The sequence below is a fragment of the Apteryx mantelli genome, chromosome 2 (genome assembly GCF_036417845.1).
Source record: "Apteryx mantelli isolate bAptMan1 chromosome 2, bAptMan1.hap1, whole genome shotgun sequence".
NCBI classification, from domain to species: domain Eukaryota; kingdom Metazoa; phylum Chordata; class Aves; order Apterygiformes; family Apterygidae; genus Apteryx; species Apteryx mantelli.
In genome coordinates this window covers 55,919,033-55,941,737 of record NC_089979.1, presented here as the reverse complement: position 1 = coordinate 55,941,737, position 22,705 = coordinate 55,919,033, and the positions used below count along the sequence as shown (strand labels likewise).

The 22,705-nt window shown below is 38.0% G+C and overlaps 1 protein-coding gene across 6 annotated transcripts in view; it reads right to left on the bottom strand.

Annotated features, from left to right (window-relative positions):
• The window catches only part of PTPRM (protein tyrosine phosphatase receptor type M), a 504,474-nt gene that overhangs the window by 78,253 nt on the left and 403,516 nt on the right, over positions 1-22,705 (bottom strand). For 2 of the 6 annotated variants that reach the window (XM_067290684.1, XM_067290686.1), the window contains 4 exons: positions 22,260-22,411; positions 19,729-19,803; positions 19,458-19,484; positions 14,685-14,872 (listed from right to left, as the gene is read on the bottom strand). In XM_067290684.1, the coding sequence (XP_067146785.1) occupies positions 14,685-14,872; positions 19,458-19,484; positions 19,729-19,803; positions 22,260-22,411 (442 nt within the window). The remainder of the gene's footprint in view (positions 1-14,684; positions 14,873-19,457; positions 19,485-19,728; positions 19,804-22,259; positions 22,412-22,705) is intronic. The other 4 variants (XM_067290685.1, XM_067290687.1, XM_067290688.1 and 1 more) reach the window with 2 other exon arrangements.

Genomic DNA, 22,705 nt, shown 5'->3' with positions numbered 1-22,705 from the left:
TTATTGCATTGCTAACCTTGAGTACTCCAACATATGGCTCCTCCAGTCTAAAACAGTCTTGTGGATAGCAACATTTGAATCTTTTACGACACCACAAAAAATCATGGTACTATTAAACTTCTGGATCAGTCAGTCAGGTTTCCAGGAACGCTGGGACTTGTTATTCTCCTGCAAAAGTGGGGAACCAGGACACATCAACAGGTGACCTTACCCTCCCTCAAATCTGGAGATGCAGAATTCCCTATCCTAGTATTACCCCTTCCCACATCTATTTCTGCACCCTGGCCCCAAAATCAGCACCTCTGCTCAAGTATTCTTCTGCGGGAAACAGAAGAGTGTTGCCAGCTGAAGGGAGCAAAGTAGGAGTGTAGTCCACCTCCTGCTCCTCACTTTTCCCTGTGTTAGAGAAGGGGAACCACACACACTGCCCTGCCCCTGCCTCAGGAGAAGGAGGTAGCAGTGGCAGAGATGGGTGAGACATGTAAAGTAGGCAAGGACCTATGCAGGGAAACACAAAAATTGTAGCATACCTCATAATTTGGCACTTTTCGAAATCACACATGCTGAAGGTACCTGTGGTATCAATAATTAGCTATCACTGTTGCACCCTGTCTCAGTGCTTTTAAGTATTCTTGTGATAGCTGTGGGACTACGAATGCTTTCACCTCATTCTCCTGTGGTGGTCAGCAGGTGAGAATTGGGGTCTCCACACCTAGGAGGGGATGAGCAAAAGGCAAAGCCCTATCTGCGGGGAAAGCTCCTGGCATTGGAGGGAGCATATCTGGGGAAGGAGTGTAAATATCCAGTAAGCACAAGCAGAGCTCTGTCCGTGTGTAGCTAGAAAGACCAAAAGTTACCTAGTTTTGTTAGTTCTTTGGCCCTTGGAACAAGGCTAAAAAGAACTAACCTGATCCTTTTTGAAGATATTTAAGGCAATTCCACTGAAGTTTACCTGGGCTAAAAGAAAACATACTCCTAGTTTTGTCAACAGGAAAGATGTTGTCTTCCCAGTGAGGCCACTTCTACCTCAGCAATGTAACAAATCAATTTACAGCAGAATGATAGTGTTTTGGAAAAAGATGGCACAAAAAGAGTAGCAAATTCGTAGTCTCAGTTGACAAGAAACAAAAAAGTAATCCACAAAACAGTTAAAATTTATAGAAGCCCTGAATGCTGCAGACAGCATGGCCATTTTCAGTTTTGTATGCCAGAGATACATGTGCTTAGTAAATAACTGTAAAACAAACACAAATGCTGTGCAAAGAACTGACAAATGGAGGGAAAATATGTCAATCTCTAACGAGATCTACAATTAAACATACAAAAAGTATGTACAATTTACCTGACTTTTTACTGAATTTAAATATTTTTGTATGTTCTACCTACTGCCAGTTCTATAGACTTGATTCACAATGTAGCCATCAAGAGGTAAAATTCAAGCTGGTGATGTTGTAAAAGAAGAGACAATGAAAAACTCAGTTGTAAAATTGAAATGTGTATAAAATGACTAGCAAAGCAGCAAGACATCAAACTTGCTTAGAATTGAAAAGTCTGTCCCAGTGCAAAACCAAAACAAATGCTTTTCAGTGGTTTGGAAACTCACACTATTTAATTTCAAAGTTCATATAACTGCTCGCTTTTGCTCTCCAAAAGGCAAGAAGTGCCTACACTAGACTTTAAAGCCACTACCTCTGTACACTGGAAGTTGAATCACTCTCTTGAAAGGGCCTAATTAATGTAAACAAGATTCTTTGCAGAATAAAGCACTGCACAGAATTTGACTCCAGGATTAGGCCTTTGCATAGCAGTTCCATGCATTTTAAATGTAAACCATTTCTGGTTTATGAATGTAAACCAATCGTATTTCTTTTTTTCTCTTTTCCTTTACAGAATCATCGTCCTGCATTTCACAGTCCAATAGCAAGACAGTGAATCAGGAGAAGGGTGGCTAAAGTAAAAGAACTAAAAGAGGACGCTAGCTAACTTAAAGAGGTCTTTGAGTTCTTTATAAATTAAAGTGATGTTAGGCCTACAAAATTGACTACCGGTATGTAAAAAAAAAATCACCATTTCACATCACATTTTTTGCTTTGTACATACAGAAGCATTGATGTATTTTCCTCTGTTTTATGTCTGTTAACAGGCACACTGGGTCAAACCAGAGGTCCGCACAGCCCATTATTTTTTCTGCGACAGTGACTAGTAGCAGATGTTTACGAGAAAGTATGAAGAATAGAGCAAATAGAGAGTGAATCTTCCCCCAGCATACCCTCTTAGCTTCTGGCAATCAATGGCTTTCCTGAGCAATCTCTTCCTCAGCCAGGGACTGCACACAGCCATTGTGTTTAATAATGAATGAATTTTTCTAGCCCATTTTTGAACCCATTTATAATTCTGGCTTCACAGCATCTTGAGGCAATGAGCTCCACAATGTAATTATGTACTGTGTGAAAAAATATTTCCTTTTGTTCACTTTAAACCTGCTGCTTAATAGCTTTGTTGGGTGCTCCTGATTTCCTATGTTATAAGAAATAATGAATAATTGTTGTTAGCATTACAGAAGTAACACTGATCTCTGGCATGGCTCCGAATATCCTAAGGGGATATTACAGCAGCCAGGAATGAGTGATATTGCACCATCTTGGAAGCAAGGTAGAGACTTGGTATGGGAGCTGATAGGGTGACTCTGAGTGTCTCTAAGGATTTCCTTACTCGTAGAAGCCATATGCAGTTTCTTATGCCAACTTTGCAGAAGCTGTGTACTGGCACGGCTATGCAGAGCAGAAAAGCTAGAGTTGAAGTGTGAGTGGCTGAATGAGCAAAACCACAAACAGAAAATGCTTAGTTTTACTGAGGTTATTATTTGTCCAACTTGACCAATGACACCAAAGAAAAATAGAAACAGCTGCAGATAAAAATCAAAGCTAAATGAACAAAAGTTTAGCTGATATCAGAACAAACGCAGAGAACAATGTTTTGAAATACTCTCCATGCAAACAATGCACTAAACCATTCTGATAGCGAATAATGACTGACAGTGCTTGGAAGAGCAATAGTGGTATCACAATAGACAGAAAAACTCTTGTATATGTTCTCTCTCAAGATTAAAAAGCATGTGTCTCAACTTGACAGTCATACTTCATTTTAGAGGATCTTGGAAGGCCATAAAAATCAAAAAAGAGTTTTGCACTATAAGTTGTTCCCCATTTATTTAAGTCACTTTGTTTCTTTCCTCATGTTCATGTGGGGTTGGAGGTGGTTGCTTTTAATACTCTTACCTGAGTAAGAGATACAGGATCTGGCCCTCACTTTTCAACATTTGCTATGTCATACTGGAATTTTGTTGCTGATGTGTCATCATTCTTGGTAAGGAAAAGCACAAAGATCACTCATGCGTAGGTGTTTCCTGTAAACTGAATGACAATAGTTTCTCATGCTGAAACTCTAAGCTCTGTGATACAGTCAAGTATTTAAGCATCAAGGGCAAAGTATTCCTGTTGCCTTCACATGGATTAATCACACATAGTGCTTAATTCAGGAACCTACACTGCACTGCATGGAAGCTCCTATCTTCCCAGCACAATTATTAGGAGGTATTCGGAAGGGAAACTTTCTGGAGCTGTTGAGGGAAGGTAAAGACAAAAATCTGTAATTCCTCTAAAAAGAGGACAGTTTGCTGCCTCCTGTACTGCATGCTAGCTTGGATAGCGGAGGACAGTGGAACAGCCACAGCGACATCTGCCTCTGAACAGTTTCACCCTGTGCACCAAGGAAGGTCCTTACTCCTTGCACCTCCCTTTGGCATGTGGTGTAAGCATGGAAATAATCTCTCTCTCAAGACTCAGAGAGCTCTCTTGTACATACAACAGCTTGTTTTCTGTTACATATTAAGAGCTGCTATTACTGCACAGGCAAGAACCACTCCCTCTGCTGTTTCTGCCCTGTGAGGAAGTGTCAATATTGTGAATTGTCATCAGTCTTGAATTGAACCTCAAACCCAGGAACTCCAACAACCTTTATGCGGTTGATGCTGCCATCATGTCATTTCTGACTGCCAGTATTTATGAAATCCCCCAGGCCAGTCTGCCGTTCTCTCTGCCCACCTCCTGGGCTGCTCTGCTTCCATGGCTACTCCAGTTTTCCCACCAGCTTCTTGCCTAGGGGACAATTTCACCCCACAGTTGCCCTCCTCCTCTTTGTCACCGGTGTAAAATGAGCATTTGCCCACCTTCCTTTTTCCTCACTGACCAAGTTGCCTGCATCTTCTCACAGCTGTTTGGCAGGCTATGTCCTCTTTGCCTCCCATGGCTGAGGAGCCAGGGCCACCTCTAACTGCTAAATAAAATGATGGTGAGAGAGCCAAGCAGCTGGGGAACAGCAATAGCCCAACAACCTTCTGTGCAGGGGCATTGCTGAGATACCGCCGTGGCAGGTAACTCAGCGAGCAGTTATCATGTTGAGATGTGGCGGAACCTGACAGAGAAGAAGGCAAGAAAGCAGAAGAGAAAGGAGGCTTGCCCACCTGCTCCTCTGCCCAGCTATAGTCCACGGCAATTTCAGAGGACTTAACTTTTCCCACAGAACTTCCTGGGCTCATCAAATCAGCATGTTGCAATGAAAAATCATTCCTGCTGGAAAAGATCGATCATTTGTTCTGTTAACAGGATGATTACTAAAGTGTTTGAGGAAATGCGTAAGAACAAGCTGGTGTTCCAGTTAGAAAAGTGCTTTAAAAGATACACTAAGCCACAGGCTATATAAGAATACAAATATTCATTTCCTGAAAAATTAGGAATGGCTGTTTTAACTTATTTAAAACAAATGCATTATAGAAAATGTATGCATAGTTTAGGTATGCTGTGGATAAACTGCTGCTAGATTAAAACTACTAATAGCTAAATTATGCTAATTTGATTTGAAAAGTGTTCCCTTCACTTTATAAACAGCCAAGAATAATGTTCTGGTCATGAAACTAGGAATGGACTAAAATGCCTAATTATTTGTAGTGAATAAATGCAATCCATAGAAAACACAAAGTGTATTTATAATTAATAAAGAATATATTATAATTACATTTAACATCATTTGCATAATTTAAAATGGAATAACTACGTGACTGATTTTTTATGTCTTTTTAAAGGGCACTAATAAAATATGAAGGAGGTAAGAAGGCTTATATGAGTAGGAAGTAATGAATAATATCTTGAGTATTAAAGCACAATATTTTATTCTGTGCACATAAATTGGACCAATTCATTTTTGCAGGTGCAACGGGAAAAGTATGGTACATCAGCAGTTTTCAAAAGTAAATAATATGTTAACTGAAGAAGAGATTACGGATTCTGATCAAATATTAAATGTCTTATCTGAATAATTAAGAAGTCCATGTGGTGCAAATATACAGCATATAGTCTGCAATGTTTCAAAAACTTGTCTTTCTTTCAAATCATACTTGTCACTAGCATTTTGAAAGTTTAACCTACCACCTTAGAGTTGTGAGACTTAAAGCCATTTCTTCTGGAAACTCACGTTATGCATGAAATTAAGGTCAGTGTCCTCATTCAATTTTCTAGAGTGGTGTTCAATAGCCCATAATGATGCATAGATGGGCTAAATTTGAACCTAAACCCCAATATCAAAAGGTACAGAGTATGGATTTGATACTAGCCAAAGCATAGTAGGAAGACTGCTTAGCAAAAATGAATTGTCTAACGGATAATCAGAGTACAATATATTCTGAGAACTCTGCTTAGTACAGATTGACTATTGCTCCACCCGTGGCTTCCCTAAGTGGAAGTAAACTAGTCAGGCTGGAGAGTAATGATGTGACCGATTTCACATGCTAAACTAGCCATGTGCCCTGTTGTTTATTAAAAGAATAATCATATGCATCTGTGTATATCCAAAACACTTGAGGAAGCAGTAAGATGGAAAAGGTTAACTCTTTTCATCAAAAAACCCCCAACTTTCCTGTATTAATTACTTGGAGTTATCAGATGTGGATACTAGATTTCAAAAGTTCTGCTTGGTGCCAAGTTGACAAAAATCAGTGAAACCTGGAAGCTATTTCTTCTGTTGCTCCTATTTGGCATTGAACATGTCCCCAAATCTTCCCAGAAGAAATTAAGGAAGATTTTGCAATGTCTTCAGAGAAGAAAGGATCCTACTGATGGAGTCATAGGTCAGGAAAAAGGGGAGCAAAACTACAACAAGTTTTGAAAGACTGCTGTTGCTGCTGGACACAAGATGGGAGAAAGAAACTTGCTAAATAAAACTTAATCTTTATTTCCATGAGATAATGAAGGATTAAAGCCACACCCACACAACTGCATGCAATAGTTAAAATGCTTCCATTTCAAATGCTTACATACACTCACTCATTAAGGATCAGAAATAACAGCAGAGGTGCTTATAATGTACTACTCCAAATGGCTTTTTGATGCTGAGGCCAGCAATGCGAAAATGGAAGAAATATCTGCTAAACATGGAAGAGACTCTCAGGACAGCTTCAGGACATTGATAACTGACAGATAACAGCTCATTTTTTATTGTTAATAAATAACAATTCCTGCAGAATCACTACTACAGATTTTGTCCTCATGCATAATATGATCACCGTAACATCCACCTGGACTGCCAGACTCAGTAGAGGCAGAGACCAATTAAAAGAGCTGCCAAAACTGCTACATAACAACAAACTACATTCAGATTTTTCAGTCTAAATGCCATTTATGAATCTGTCTCATGCCTTTTGAGTGGATCAACACTTTTCCGAACAGATCAATACTGCCAATCTCTGTTTTAAGTGGCATTGCCTAAAGGGATGTGATAGTCTTGGAAGATGCACAGAAAAGGCACCAGGCATTCCTCTTTAACTGTCGGGACAGCCTAAACTTTACTTTGCACACAAGATTCAGTCTGGTAAAACCACATGAAGAAAAGCTTTGGGTGGTATTAGCTGTTCCTGCTGGGCATACCTGCTGCCTGAGATCACACACAGCTGAGACTGTTCAGGCTACAGAGCCCAGGAGAACAGAAGGTTCAAACCCAAGTAAATCACAGACTGATCAGGACCAAAAGTAGCCATGTCACAGCATCAACAAACAGATGCCTACCCCCACTGAGGGTAATCCTAGGGATATGGATGTATGCTGGCATAGGCACCTCTGCAATTTTATCCAAACAGATAAAACCCAATGAAGCCACGACCTCACTAAATCTATAATCTGTTGTAAGAATAAATTCTAATTAAACTTGCTTAAACAGAAAACAAATTAGAAAACTGTTTTTGCATATAGACACACTTTTATTTAAATCGCAGGAGAAGGCATTTAGGAAGAGTGGGAGAAGGACACAGTGAGATTTAGAAACTCCCTGGACACCTTGATCACCGGGCAGTCAGCCACACTACCGTACAGGACAGGAAGGCAGTGTTGTGCCAATGATATTAAGAACTCTGACATACTTTTCACTGGTTACTTGCATGCATCCAAACTCTGTTAAGAACAAAAATTCACAGCTATTAAGGAGAGATTCAGATTTGCACACAGCTGGCTGAGAAGCCAACATACATTCAGCAAACTGAAAGGCTTTCCTCTGAACTGAAGAAAAACTAGACAAATTCTTATCAACTGCTGTCCAGCTAAAGATTGTTGAGAATCAGTTCTTGGCGTTCAAGGAGTGGAAGTCACCCATTCTGCTGTGACACTCATTAAAAAATTAAAGGGCTACTGCTACTGCATGCACTGGGAAGCTCTATCACTAATAACACAAGTTACCTATTAGTAAAGGTAGTTTCTGGCTTAGGGTGACTTTATTTTCTACCATTTGGTATTGATGTGGAGTACCTTAGTACTTCTGAACCAAAACATGTTTTGTGGACATAGCAGCTGCCCAGTTTTACTATTGCTTTGGACCTCCCTAGGTCAGATCTCCCCAGTGCCAAGGCTTCCAGAGTTCATGAGCCTGTGACAAACCCTACAGGGACAAGACCACCTGGGATTCACAGAAGGCTGCTGCAGATCCTGTGGTAATCTAAGGAAACTGGGGTGTTCTGCACACAGTATTTTGAGAAAGGGGGAATACCTATATCACATAAGAAGTTTTATATCACCACAAGCTGTGGCTCTCCTTTATTTTGTATGGGAGGGACCACTTCTGCTGCCTATAATGAGACCACTGCCACGTTCAAACATTTAAGAGCAGACCTTAAAGATTTAACTGGGCATTCAGGTGACTGTTCTGGGCCTCATTTTAACAGATAAGATTCTACAAAAATAATAGCAATGATTTCTACAGATGAATATTTCCTACAACTTTCAGCACCATTTTCACAGGACAAATTCCCACTATTTTACTTATGTTTCCATTTCTGTCATGTTTCCAATCTCTGATGAGTTTTCTCATTATTACAAAAATAAAAAGAGAAAAGAAAGAAAAACAAACAGTTGCCTGCTCTCAGTTCTGGAGGACACAGATGTTGTCCTTAGTGTATTTACACTGTTTACTAAAGGCCCTGTTCCCACCCAATGTTCCAGGGTCTTTTTGCTTTCTTAGTAATTTGTGTCTTGCGTGATAGAGAATAACTTGCACTGATTGTAGTATTGACTGTCTCAGCTGGTGCTGCAGAATATAAAATAAAATGAGGAAAAAGGCACGATAAAAATGTACAGGTTGGAGGTGAAACAGGCCAGTTGCTGCCACAATGAACACATGTAGAAAAAGCAGCACCAGCTGGGTCTTGTCAGTGCCTGTGTCAAACTAACATCAACAAAATACTTTTTTTCCCCTATTTTCAAGATTTCAGAGCAGGGCCCCAGAAGCACAGCACTTAGAAAGAAGTGTCATGTGGCAGCATATTCATCTTCCAACCAGAAGCAAATAGAAAGAAAAGCCACGAGAGGAGGAGCGTGTTCTAGTGACAGAATTCTTTTCTGTTACGTATTTGCATGAAAGCAGAAAGTGGGAACTGTATCAGACTTCTACCCTATGTCAGACATTTATCTAACAGTGGTCTGGAGAAAACAAAACCTAAAGTCAGCAAGTCTGGTAATCTTTCTCCGTAAAAAATTTCCTCCTTGCCTGCAGCACCTTCTGTCCTGAAGACTGAGGATCTATGATTCTGCTGTTTTTAAAGAGCTTCTTTCTTGTTTTGTTTCTTAAAGCCATTTCCTCTTTACCCCAGATATTTCACTGGCCAACAGTACACTGTGTGAAAAGCTATTTGCTTTTATTGACTGTCAGCATATCCATCTGTGTATCTTTTGAAGTTCTGTTTCAATGAATACGTTTCTGTGAAGCCAGGATTTCTTTCATACCCCCATTTATTCTCAATGCTCACCTCCAAATTCTCTTCAAATTCTTCATTTCTTTTTTACGATCACCTTTGACCACAATCCCCCAAGGTGTAACTGAACACTGACCATGACCAGATAACCTGTTTTAAAATACTGCGGCCAATCTACAATTGGTGCTAAGAAGTGCTAAAAAATGAATTGGTTAACATACATTAGATAATATATTTCATGTTCCTGACCTTGATAGGCCCTCTGAGCCTGTATCCACATAGATATTCATTTATTTAACTGCAGTGATTTAGAGATTAATACAGTTACATTGGTGCAACCTCTCAGAGTGCATGCCATACAGCATAAAAGGGGCATAATCAGTACAATTTATCCTGACAGCATATAACTTCACCATATTAGGAATAGTACTGATTTAATGACACCAGTATGAAATCATTCCCTGACTAAACAGCTAAACTGCCACAAAACTTTGGGAAAAGAAGTGTGGGACAGGAATGGAGGAGAGGGAAGAAGAGAGAGAGAGAATGTGAAGAAGGCCTTAAAATTAAAGCCACATGGAGGAACCTTTTTTAAACTCTGTTTTTGACAGAGTCCTGTTAGTAAGTGAGGCAGATCTGAGAAGGAAACCATTTGCAGATCATGGCTTTTCAGAGGAACCTTTGTTTTTGAAATAATGGAAGCTCAGAACTGCCTGGCATGGAGCATAATGTGAAATTGATTTCCCAAGGCTTCAGCTACACCAAGTTGCACTGGTTTAATTAAAGGTGTGTTTTTAAATCAACTCCGTTCAAACCAGTCCAAGCTCCTGTGTGGACACTCTGGAATCGATCTGAGACTGTCTTATGTCAACGAAGCTTAATTTGGCAAAGAATCAATTTACACTGAATAGGCACAAATTTTTGTTGATTCAAAGATCCAAAAATAGGGTTAAAAATCAATCCTATTTAAAATAGTAAGATTTTGATGAATTTCTCTGTTTCTACCCTAGCTCCACTAAGCTATACTGGGCTCCAGTAGCCTAGTCCATCTCTTAAGGAAGGAGATGAACTTGCTTTTTTGTAGCAATGTGCATAAGCCTTTTGACAGATACACATCTTTGTGAAAGACACCCTGTAAGTGTAAAGCACTGTGAAACTAGGAAGTCTAAAAGTAAAAGATGGTAGGTGTAAGGAAAAAAAAAGGGATGAATTGTAGAGATCACTTCTACTCTCCCTCCCTATTTCCTTTCTTTCTGTAATGCAGAAAGGAGATGAGCATATTAGTGCTGAAAAGTGCAAACCCTGGGAGAGGAATCAGTCCTCCTCCATGATCCATACCAGCTCTCTCACCCTTTCGAACTGGGGAGCAGATGAAATTATGCACAATTAGTGTAGGGGTGCCTGTGAAATCAAGCCAAGGTTATTCTGTCAGTCTCACATTGCTGGGCCCAAGCCAAAAATCTTTCCTTTCTTAAGGGTCTGGTGGGGGATTGAAAGGATTTTAAAGATCTATGAACTAGCCGTGTGGAAATTTTCTTGAGTTTAACGATGTCTGTGCAATTCCTTACAATCATTCACACTCCACTAGATCATAAATGAAAGTTCACATTTGAGTCCACAGCTTACAAAAATGTATTTATGTTACTTCCACACTTGTGAAACACATGGGAAAATGGACAGTGACCTTGTTATTGATGTGCTGCTAAGGACATGCCACTATTTGCTCTCATTCTACAGACACAGCTAAACATAAAATCAAAATCTGCACAGCTTTATTTAAGATTCAGGGCCTGATCCTGCCCTAGGAAATAGGAATCTTCCCTAGACCATTGCAGGAACCATGTCAGGCTGTGGGATGTTTCCCTGATAATGCTCAGCCAAAATTTTCTGAGATAATCAGTCAAACACTCAGCTCCCAACAGAGAAAGAATAAAAGGGCACAATTCTGCAAAGTATTATGTTCTCTCAAACCCCGGTATGTTGGGATCTGAGGATACTCGGTATCTCAAGGGGTAATCATATTGCAGAAACAAGCAGCAAGTGATTAAGGACCAGCCTGCCCTTGTCTAAAGGTGATTTTTCAACTTTTACCCTTCATTTCGGTTGTTACCAAAATCTTCTGCATGAAGCCAGCAGGACTTAAAACTCCACAGGTGTGCTTAGACTGTGTGCTGTAGCCCTAATTATTCTGAATTGTGGTGCTAATTATTAAGTTTTATTTTAAAGCACTTATAACTGTGCATGACAGTAAGTGCTTTGTATCCTTTCACTCCTCTGAAGTGCTGCTAACAGGTAATGCACTACTTCACTTTCTGTTCAGTTCAACAGATTTATTTTAAGAGTGAATCCTGTGTGAATTTCTTTGGACTCAACCTGTTTCCCTGGTGGGACTATGTAATCCTGCTGTCTTGTTAGAGCAAAAATCATCTATGAAACTTCATTCAAAACAAATCCCCTGCCAAACTAGTTCTTCCTTTTCATTTGGACAGTTATCCTTCTGATAATTTATGAGGAAAAAGTTCTTCCACTGCCTAGTCCAACCTTGCAAAGAGGAAGGTATCAATCTGACAGCAAAGTAAACAAAAAAATCCTCAGTCTTAGCAGTGCTAGAATATATTGGGCAGTTTTTCATTGCATTTAGAGGAAAAACACCAAGACTGAGGTAGTTCAATAGAGAAAAAACCCTCAGAGACATGGCTCGTTATGGTTCATTCTGATTATAAACAATTTCTGTATATAAAGAGGAGTTTCTCAGATGCAGCTGCAATATTTTAAGTTCCCCTTCCCTGCCATTACTAGTACACTGCACCCTGATGTATTGCATCTACTGGCATTAGTCATGACTACACCTACTGTCTGTAATGGGCTGCCATTCATCAGCTTGGTAAGATTAAAATTAAGTGATTTTCCTGGAAATTGTTTCTCAGAAGCATCATTTGATCCGCTGTAGTTAAAAAGCCATGTCAGTGGTTCCATTATAAATTCCATTTTACAGTTGTCATCATCGTCTTTTTTTTTTTTATAAGTTAATTGTTAATTGTAGCTTTCCTCTAGGCTTAATGCTGGTATAAAAGGTTTTGGCTGATGAACAAATCTTTTCCAAAGACAAGAATTTTCAATTCTATCATTTTTAAATAACAGTGTCATAAAAAAATCACAGGAACAAACTTGTTTAAGTCAGCTGCACAAATGAAAGCTGACAAGTGACTAGCTCCTTCTGGGAATTAATTGCTTTCTACATTTTGGGGAAGAAATTGCCAGCAGTAACTTTAGAAGAGGCCTGAAGCATGGGCTTTGAAAGTCTAACACAACAAATACCAGTTTAAACAATTACATATTTAAGCAATTGTTATAACATGGAGTTGGCATGACAAAGCACAGTAAGCTCCAAAAAGCCACCGTCTCTTCTAAAAAGCAAGCAGCATGCACACTTGTACAAGCTCAGCAATGTACTAGTAATGACTTCATCAGCTAAAGGGCCTGCAACGGTGAACACAGTCCATATCTTTAAAACTCAGGCTTGATATATGGAGCCTCTAGGGCAGTGCAGACCTGTGCATGCCCAGAACAGAAATTGTTGCTTGCCCTACAGGGTGGAAGTAATTTAAATGACTTTTGCAGGCTGTCCCTCTTCCTTTCTCTATCAGATGAAAGAATGAGAAGTGATCTTTCTTGCTGGCTTCTACTTCAAGAAGATAGAATTAAAATTGCATCTGTATTTTCTTCTCCCTGGCTATGTAAGAGTCACACCAGAGCAAGACCCAGTTATACTTGTTCCTCTCATTTCTCACATCCTCGTTTTCACAGAAAGGTTACTTAGGATTGTGTTCTGGGTTGGAGATGCAGTGTAATTTGGACAGGTCCCTCATCTGGATAAATGGACACTATAGCACACAGAAGCAAATTTAGCCTCTGTCAGATGTAGCCTGCTCCTGGCAATGGAGAGATGGGCTGCTGGTGATCTTTATCTGCTTCTTGGACCACATGGTAGGGTACAAATCTTTTTGTCTGGTCACATTATTTTGGATCACAGTCCATACCAGGTATTAAAAGTTAACAGGGTATTTTAGAGCTTCCAATCCACCTACACATCAGATCCTACAAGTTCTTATGCAGTGCATCTTCCTACCTAAGTAACCAAAAATCATCCCATGAATTCTCATATGCTCCTAAGAAATTTCAGATAATTTATAGTCCAACCCTGTGGACTAACCCTGTGTATTTTTCTCTGTGAATTTATATTTTTATGCTACTTGGTTTTTGGTTTCAAAGCTATTGAGCTGTAATCTTGTGAGAAACTTTACTCACTGTAGATATCCTATCCACCTGTACCAGAGTATCCTTGTATGTGAGAACCACTCACATGAATAAACCCTTTAAACTCTGAGCTAAAAGAGAGAGAGAAATGGACATTTATTTTTCTATCCTAATATTGGACTGAAGAGATTTTAAAGGGTCTCAAAAAACTCCTCACTTTAGATAAGGAACACAGGCTGAGAAGTCTCTGTTCATTCAACCATACAATTTGGAAGAGAAATGGACTGTTATTGAGACTCTTCAGCGTAACTAAGCTTTTGAAGCCAGGCTTAATCCTAACCTTAATTTTGGGCATGAGAGCAAGTAGAAGCAATTTGCTTGTGTTTTGCTTTTTCACTTAGACAAACTGACTCATCTTACAAGGAAGATAGGAACTTTAGCCCAATGTGCTGCATTCCTACAGCCTTTACCAGGGTGTAGTGGTCATGACATTTAAAAATAAGAAGGTGGTAACAGGAAGGAACAGGTCACTGTAGCATGAAATGAAGAAACAGAAGTTGGATCAAAGAAAGAAAAAAAAGAGAGAGACTATAGGTACATATGAAAAATAATGATTAGGAATAGCCTCCAGCTAATGCGAAAAGGTTCAGGCACCACCAGATAGGTTTATAGCCCTATGGGCCTCTCTGAAGAGCTGCATACTTCCTCTGCATGGTGAATACTATTATTCCAAGTAATACTGCTTGTAAAACTTTGATTTCCAAACTAATATCTAGCATGTTACCAGGCAACTGTGATCAGACAATCTATGATGAAACACTGAAAAAAAGGCTACATTTTTCAGTAATATGGCAAGTTCCAGAAGAAAGCTAGTGAACCTGCTTTTTCAATATACATTTGATTAGAATTAGGCAGAGATTTCCCAGAAATGTTTTTACTTCTAACTCTCCATCCTGGCTCATCCCTATCAGAGCCTTTGCTCACTCTAGAGAGGATCCTTTCCATTCAGTATCTTCCCTCCCAGGGCAACTAGCTTACTGGGTTGAGTAATTATTTTTCCTGTTCTGTGGTACAGGTAGCAGACAGATAAAGCCAAGAGCACAGAAGACATAATAATCAGATCATTAGACCTGACACTTACTTCATATTCCTCTTTGAATCCATAGCCTTCTGCACACTTCATCTGGGTGATGTGCTGCAGCAAGTCAGCTACACGGATGGCTGGATGAAGCTGTCCGGTCTGGTAGGGTACATCCACTGGATCTCGCTTCTTGTAAGCGTGGGACTGGACCAGGCTGCTTGTGTCACTGACCATCGTGTGGGTTTCATCTAGGAAAAGAATATCTCACAATGTACTAGCTCATTTGCATTTATTAACAAAAATATAAAATACACAGATTTCTAGAGGAATGACAGAAATCTGACATCTTTAATATTGCTTCGATCTGTGAAGACTATGCCAGATAAAGGTAAATCCATGGAGCAGTTTACACAGGGAAATTGCAAGACTGATTGGAATGAGGCAAAGTCCATGGTTCTACAATGGAAGCATTGCAGAGCAGTCCAAACTATAATATTACTTTAAATAACACTAGCTGATTATAAACAAGCTCTAAATCAGGCATGTGGTTCTAAACTACATAGAAGTTTCATTCTGAAACTTCATCAAGTCCCACGGAATGAAATAGGACTTGTATTCTTCTTAGATTGGTGAACTGCTATATTTTATGCTGCAAATTTTGAGCAAATGTTTGGAGTGAGCAAAATAAAAAGACGTACAAAATGGCTTATGGTTTCATCAAGCTAGGACTGCAATGGAAATGTAAATCTGATAAAACACTTGAAAACAAACTACAGGAAGACAAATGCAAGGGTCATCTGCTCAGGAAAGATGTCTTGAGCGGCTGCTGAACATGCTTTAGGACCATGGCCTATCATGAGCCATCACTCTAGGCATGGAATGTTTAATGCCAACTAACATGCAAGCCAACAAACAAGAGAACCCAGTGGGTTGGTTAAAATTTGTACGAGACACACACTCTCCCAACCCTCCACATCTCTTCCGTGGGGCAAATGGGCAACTTACCATTGATTGGCACTTTTAAGAAGATACATATCAGGAGAAAAAAAAGAGGAGGAGAAAAAGGAAACAGGGCATAAGCAACAGTACTACATTAATAATTACAGGTAATTTTATGTTTGCAATTTAGTTTTTACAATGTGATTTCCTAAATGAGTCAGATCCTGATCTCAGTTTCACAGTATAAATTAAATTAAATCTACTGAAACCAAGTTATATTATTGTGAGCTAATTCACACAGATGTAATTGAGATCAAAACTCATTCTCAGCAATAGATGTGAAAATGCGCTCTACCTAAGGAAGCAGTATCATTTTCTTGCTGTTTAGATGGAATTTTTTATTTGTTCAGATTTGACAAGAGGAAAAACAACTCAGTTCTGAGGTTCAAGTATCATCATAAATATTCTTCTTTTTACCAAAATAATAATTTTAGGTATCTCAAAAATTTTTTGATTTTTCACTGATATTGCAGATGTAGTGCCTTGACTTGGTCAAACTACTCTTCAGTGTCTGCACACTAACCATAGCAAGTGGTTCACAAAAGTAATATCTTTATAAAAGACGATTAGTTTGTAAAATATGTTGTAGGAAAGGGAAACACTAAAATAATATTTCCACTTTTATAAATTTAATATATTACAGCAGAAAGTTCCCCAAATTTGTGTATAAAAAAGTCCAAGATTCTCATGCACACACCAAAACTGCTACCACACCTCATTAAAGGTGAGATTCTGATCTTAGTTATACCACTGGAAATTGGTGTTGAGGCCACAAAGCTCAATGGGTGGTATTTCAAGAATAATTTCAGGTTCTTTCAGTTCACAGTGATACCGAGATGTCTCAAATCCGGTTCTCAGTGGCATACAGTCAATATGAACTGTGCATTTAGATCTAAACCAAAAACAATAGATAGCAATTTATGGGTATGGGCATTTCTCTACTTTTCCTGCTGGCTTACTAACCTGATCCAATCCACAAGGAAACTCATCATTTAGTCATTAAATTTGAGATCTTTTGTCTAACGTGTGATAAAATTGTACTGTGAAGCACCTTGTGATGCATGGCATGAAACGTGGTATACAAGTGTAGGTACAGTATGTTGCTGTTGAAATGGCACCTGAAAACTACAAGGTGGCTAAGACACAAAAGACAAAAAAAGTGTAGGAAGTTGATCATGATTTTTGTATGGTTTACTTCAATTTTAGAAGCAGGTTAGAAAATTTGTTGTTTTTTTTCCACAAACTGTTAGTAACTATTATGAATGCAAAGTTATGAGATATCAGGGTCTTGTGCTATGAAACTGGTAGTTAAATCCTGCAGTTATTCTACTCTCCACCTATCGATTCCCATAAAGTTCTACAATGCTTGTTAAATAACACATTTATTTACCAGTTATATGAACTTATGGCATGGAAGATATCTGCAAATCCAGCTCAATATCTTATCTGGGCTAGGAACCTTTTGTTTCTCCAATTTCAGAAATGTGAAAATCATTAATACTAGACAAACATGACCTACACTGATGCTCAGTAACTACAGATTAAGCCACTATTATGTAAAGCACTTGTTTAGCTCCCAGTTTTCACTTAGGTTATTAGGCTAACCAAGAAAGTTTTTCTTCAACTATACGAACATTTCCACATATCTGAAACTGAGGAGTCAGATTATTGCCCCTTGCTCATTGAAAGAGTTTGCTGTTACTGATCAGTCATTTTTTTCAATTGCCTAAGAATTTTCTAATTTGCACGAATATTCCAGAGATCTTGCTGTATCAAATTTCAGAAAGGGTAAGTATATTGTGGCCTTTCTAGTAGTCCCTGATCTCAAAAACTAAACTCAACCATTCACCAGACCTGTTCCCTTCCCAGGAGGTCACAATGAAAGGTTTATTTGGTTCTAACTACAGGCTTGACCCTGCAGCCTAAAAAAACTTCACTGGGCATTCAAAGACAGCAAAAGCAGATATTAATTGCAATAAAAATCCAGCATGTAAATAATAGAAAAAGATTTTTTTTTGTTAAAAGCTATATTCCTCTACTGACTCAAGCAGAGCTGATTTAATTAATCTCAGATGGAACACTAGTCCTATACAAATAATCATAAACACCTTTTGGGAGATAAACTCTGTCTCAATGGAACAGTAGTCATAAAAGGACACTAAACTTTCAACATGCAAGCTAACAAAAATATTTCTTTTCTACAATGAAATAACTGAAAGATTTTCTGACATGAGTAAGCACGTGTTGCTGTATTAGATGATAAAGTACACGTCTAGCTAATTCAAGATCTTACAGACTTAGTAAAGGAGATTTTCTGTGTGTATTTTTGTCTGATATCTGAACTGTTTGCTTGGAGATTATCTTTTGTGAAAGCAAAATGAACAAGTAATTTTAACATCATTACTGTATAGCAAAGGATGGAAAAAAATCTGAGAAATCATTAACTAAAATTAATAATCCAAATGTGAAATCTCAAAGTTTTTCTCCTGATAATAGTACTTTTCTCCTTGCCCACCCACAAGGTCGGAAAGAACATCTACTGGATGAAGCGTTGAATGAATGCTAAAGCACACAAAAAAAATCTAACATCTCAGGCAGTTAAAAGGCGCTGCAAATTTCATTTGCATGCAGATTATTACATTGTTACAGTCACTACCATTACCTTCTCTCAGATTTACATAATGTAGAAAAATGAACAGGTTCCTTCTTAAAGTTATCATACTGAAACATACTTTGCTAATTATTCTTTCACAATAACAAGTTTGCAAAAAATCACCTTCCTAAATTTCTACTTCTTGTACGCTTCACTTTTCTTTTAAGTCCTTTTAACTTACAATTTAAAGCTAGGAATCAGTTCAGATGTCTTACATTTATACAGTGATTTGAAGAAAAAGGAGAAGAATGAAAAATACGTGTAAAGATATCAATCACTGTAAAAAGAGTAAATAGGCTTAACATTGGAGTCTGAATTCTTGCTACAGTGCATTGTTTTATCTTGTTTTTTTTTTGTTTTTAAAAATCTCCCTGTTTAGTTTAAAGTTAGGATGAGAAGAAGGTGTAAAAAAATACAAGCCACAATGTTGTCTGAGTTACTCAGGCATTGAAAAAATGCAATAGCGCCTCATGCTTATTTTATTGTCATGGTGCTGGAATCCCTCTCTTTTTGATATTGGACAATAGAAGGTTTTTCCAAATTGCCAGTGGAAATGCTTTATACTTTAACTGTACATGTTTTTAACCTATTGCTCTATCATTTTATTTCATTCCTATGACACCTGATGCATAATAAACCATAACAAACCATTAAACCACATGACTGTAAGTGTCATGTTATCATTTTGCTGTTCAGAACACTGTTTCTCCTCTGAAACTTCACTTTGACAAGCATGTCAGGAACTGTGTGGTAGTGTGAGAAGCAATGATAGCTGGTAGATGGCCAAAACTTTGACTGATTTTTTGTATCATGAATAGTCTAATTAAGAAACATTATTTTTAAGAAGTGACATCTTCAGTTCTGAGACAAAATGGAAAAAAATGAGGAAAACTATTTCAATTGCTAGGATAATCAAATTCTTTTGTGTCACTCCAAATACATGCATAAACATTTCCCCACAAAACCACTTGTTAAAATTATTTCTCTTTTTTCTCCTCTGACTTGCACTCTGACAGTAGAAATCAAGTTTGATAACTGTCCTTAGCATTCTCAATGTAGACAAGCCTACCCTCCCTCAAGCATAAAACTACAACTTTTTGCATACTATTGTCTGTACCCCAAGAACTGTGACTTTCTAAATTACTTCAGCAATAAACTTTGATAAAGGGAAATGTTCTCACCTAAAATTGCAGTTGGCACAAATGGATCTGTCATACATCATAAGCAGGACAATGCAGGAAAGGTAAAAAGAGAGAGAACAGTAAATGGTTGATAAATGTTCCCCAGTTTTCTTGCAGAAAGCTACTGTAAGCAATTAGTTATATGTTCTAAATATCTATGGGGTTATATGTTTTAAATATCTATGACAAGGTGCATTGAAACAAAAATTTATATGCTTTTATTATAAAAAGGTCCATACAGGGATGAAACCAAGACAAAAAAATTGGTTACCTGGGTAATAAGAATTAGGCACTGTTGTGCTCAATGTGTTTGTTTTCATTGTAAAGGAAGATGGTGAAGATACAGCTGTAAGGAGAAACAAAGCTAGTTAGAGGCAGTGAAGTGATATGCGGCTATTTAAGCTGGGTGATACAGGCATATGTGGTTGGCTTGGTTTTGAGCCTGTTCTGTTGTGTTTGCTGCAGTCAGGACCTATGGAAGACTAGGTGCCTCTAGTGAAGAAAATGGCTAAGGGAATTTGATCAGTTCCCTAAAAAGAAATGTCATCAGATAGAGCATTTTGATCAGCGATGACAAATATTTCTTAAACCACAAGATTAGACTGAATACTGATCCCTAAATAAAGACATCACAATGACAGAAGCTTTGATCATTAGTAAATTTACCTAATAATATTGCAAATACTGTATGCAAATATTTTACTATAGTTCATTTTCCTTCTACAGTTTTCTGATTTGCTCAGACAGATACTGTTACTATATATTGTTCTTTGTTTAACAACGGTTTTCAGGCACTGATACACAGACCAATGATGGCTTTGGTATTTAATGTTTTAACCATTTGTAAAAGCTACGGGAAAGCACAATGAAACAAATTAAGCTCAATTAGTTCCTTCATAGATCACGTGAATTACCATTATAAGCACAGATACATTCAGCAGGTGAGAGAAAGCTAATCACAAAGTATTAGAGGATGTTCAGTCAAACAGTCATTAAAGGCTTTTAAGCAAAGCTTACTGCAAATTCAACCCTAGTTGCTGTAGGTTTGATTTTCTATACAGCTTGAACTCAGATCAGTGAATGTAAGGATATTCTGGATACCAATAAGCAGACTAACAGGAAAAAAAAGAAAAAAAATGACAGGATCTGCTGGATGGGTAGGTCTAAGATTACTCCTGCTAGCTTTGATCCCTCTTTTTCTTCATTAATCTTCCAGGGCATTCAGTTGCCAGCCCCTTGTAAGATGGAACTATGTCAAAACTGTTTTAAACGATGCTGGCACTTATTTAGCCTATAGGTGAATATATATCTTTATTTTGATTATGTCTGAAACACTAGAGGGAAAGGGCTTTTGGATACAAATGCAGAGACTGGTTGAGGTAAGGGCTGCTGCAGCTAATAAAACTGTCTAGATGCAGAATGTGACCAGAACAATCAACTATAACAGGAGGTAGGAATCTCTTGAGAATAAGGTCTTATACAAAGATTATTCCTAAAGACTGTCAACCGGATTCTTCTGATGACTACATTTATTATGGAAAGTTCAAATTAAAGGCTCTAGTCCTCAACCGGTATAAAATGTTTGCCACGTCAATTAATTTCAAGTTGTTTTAAAGTGGTTTACATGAAAAGAAGATGTGGCCCCAGGAACTCACTACAGCCACTTTGGTTGCTGTGACCATTCAATAACATCATCGGAAAACTACATCATGATGACTGAAGATGAAGTCAAACCTCTTGATCTCCTCATAAAGTAAGCCATCTCATTAACTGCAATGGGATACTCTCACCAGAAAGGCAAGTCGGATTCTGAAAGATCTATTTCAAAGCAAGTTCAAAAGTGACTCAAATGCAATTTAACATTTGCAAATTCTCAGCCTAATGCTGTCAAGGGAAGTCTCATTGTATAAACCTCACAGAAAGTGTTCGTACAATTGAGCTCTTTAAAGATAAGTTCTTAAGCATATTATTAAAGAGTGGGAACTGAGCCTTGCATTCTGTTAGTACTTAAAACAGAATTCAATCTTTCATGAATTCTGAAGCTGTTCAAAAACATTGGTATACAAGAAAAACTGCAATTCGTTAAGAATTACGAAAACTAAAAATGTTGGGTGAACATATTCATTCTTTTTTTGTTTTTAGCAATTATAAAAAAAATTGTCATCCTAGTCTATGCTCAGTGCTAACCCCCAGAGGGGAGCGAGTCCTTGACTCACTCTAATACCGGAAATTTTATATCCCAAATTTTATTTATTTTCAGGATAGACCCCAAAAGACCCAGTATATTACAGTATCTCTTATGAAAATTGCAGACTGGATAATTCCACTGAGTTCTTGCTTTGCACAAGCAAGAGAAAGAGCATCATCTAGAATTGGAAATAATAAGACAATCAGATCACCATTATTAAGTTATGACATTCAAAAATAATTTTTGCCTACAAAAAAAAAGAAGTGAGCAGGGGAAGCAGCTGAAGGACTTGGGACAGCATGAGAGAGATAAAATTTTTAACATAATAGAGATTGGGGAAAGGTAAAACTACAGCTGTTCCAGTAATGTCTTTGCTCTTCTACAGATGAAAAGGACAGACGAAAAAAGCTCAATTATCCTTATTATTTTTAAAGAAATCTATTCTTGATGTCTGACAGTCTTGCTCATTAGAATATACACTGTAATGTACTGCACAGTGGGAGACTCTGGGTCCCATGGATTTTCCATGACTGAGTAATGAAGAATATTTTTAAAACCATTTGCACCTTCCTTCCACCTTACAAAAGAAAAGAAAAGAAAAGAGAAAAACTTACATCTTCCATTTAGATTGTGCGTGTCCATGAAAGAGAAAGCTTCGTCACAGTTGGTGCCTTGCTCAGTGTAGCTTTTATCCATTGAATTCACCATCACTGTCATTTCCTGCCGTGTACTACTCAATGTCTCTTTCCGCTTTTTAGCCAATTTTCTTAAGAAATGAATGTTGAGATGAGAGTGAAACAACAACAACAAAAAAACAAAACTCAGTGAGCAGACACAGCCTTCACATTGTTTAGATCAGCATTATAGCTTGTAGCTATATTATTAAGTAACATATTTACAATTATTCCTGCTTTCCAGAAACCTCAATTTATTTCACACTCATGTCATTAAACAACAGCTGATAATCAAGGGGTAGTTGCCAATGCCCTGACTTATGTTGAACAGCACCTTAATCTTTGGGGACCACCACTGAATTAAACGGGAATACTTGTATGCTAAC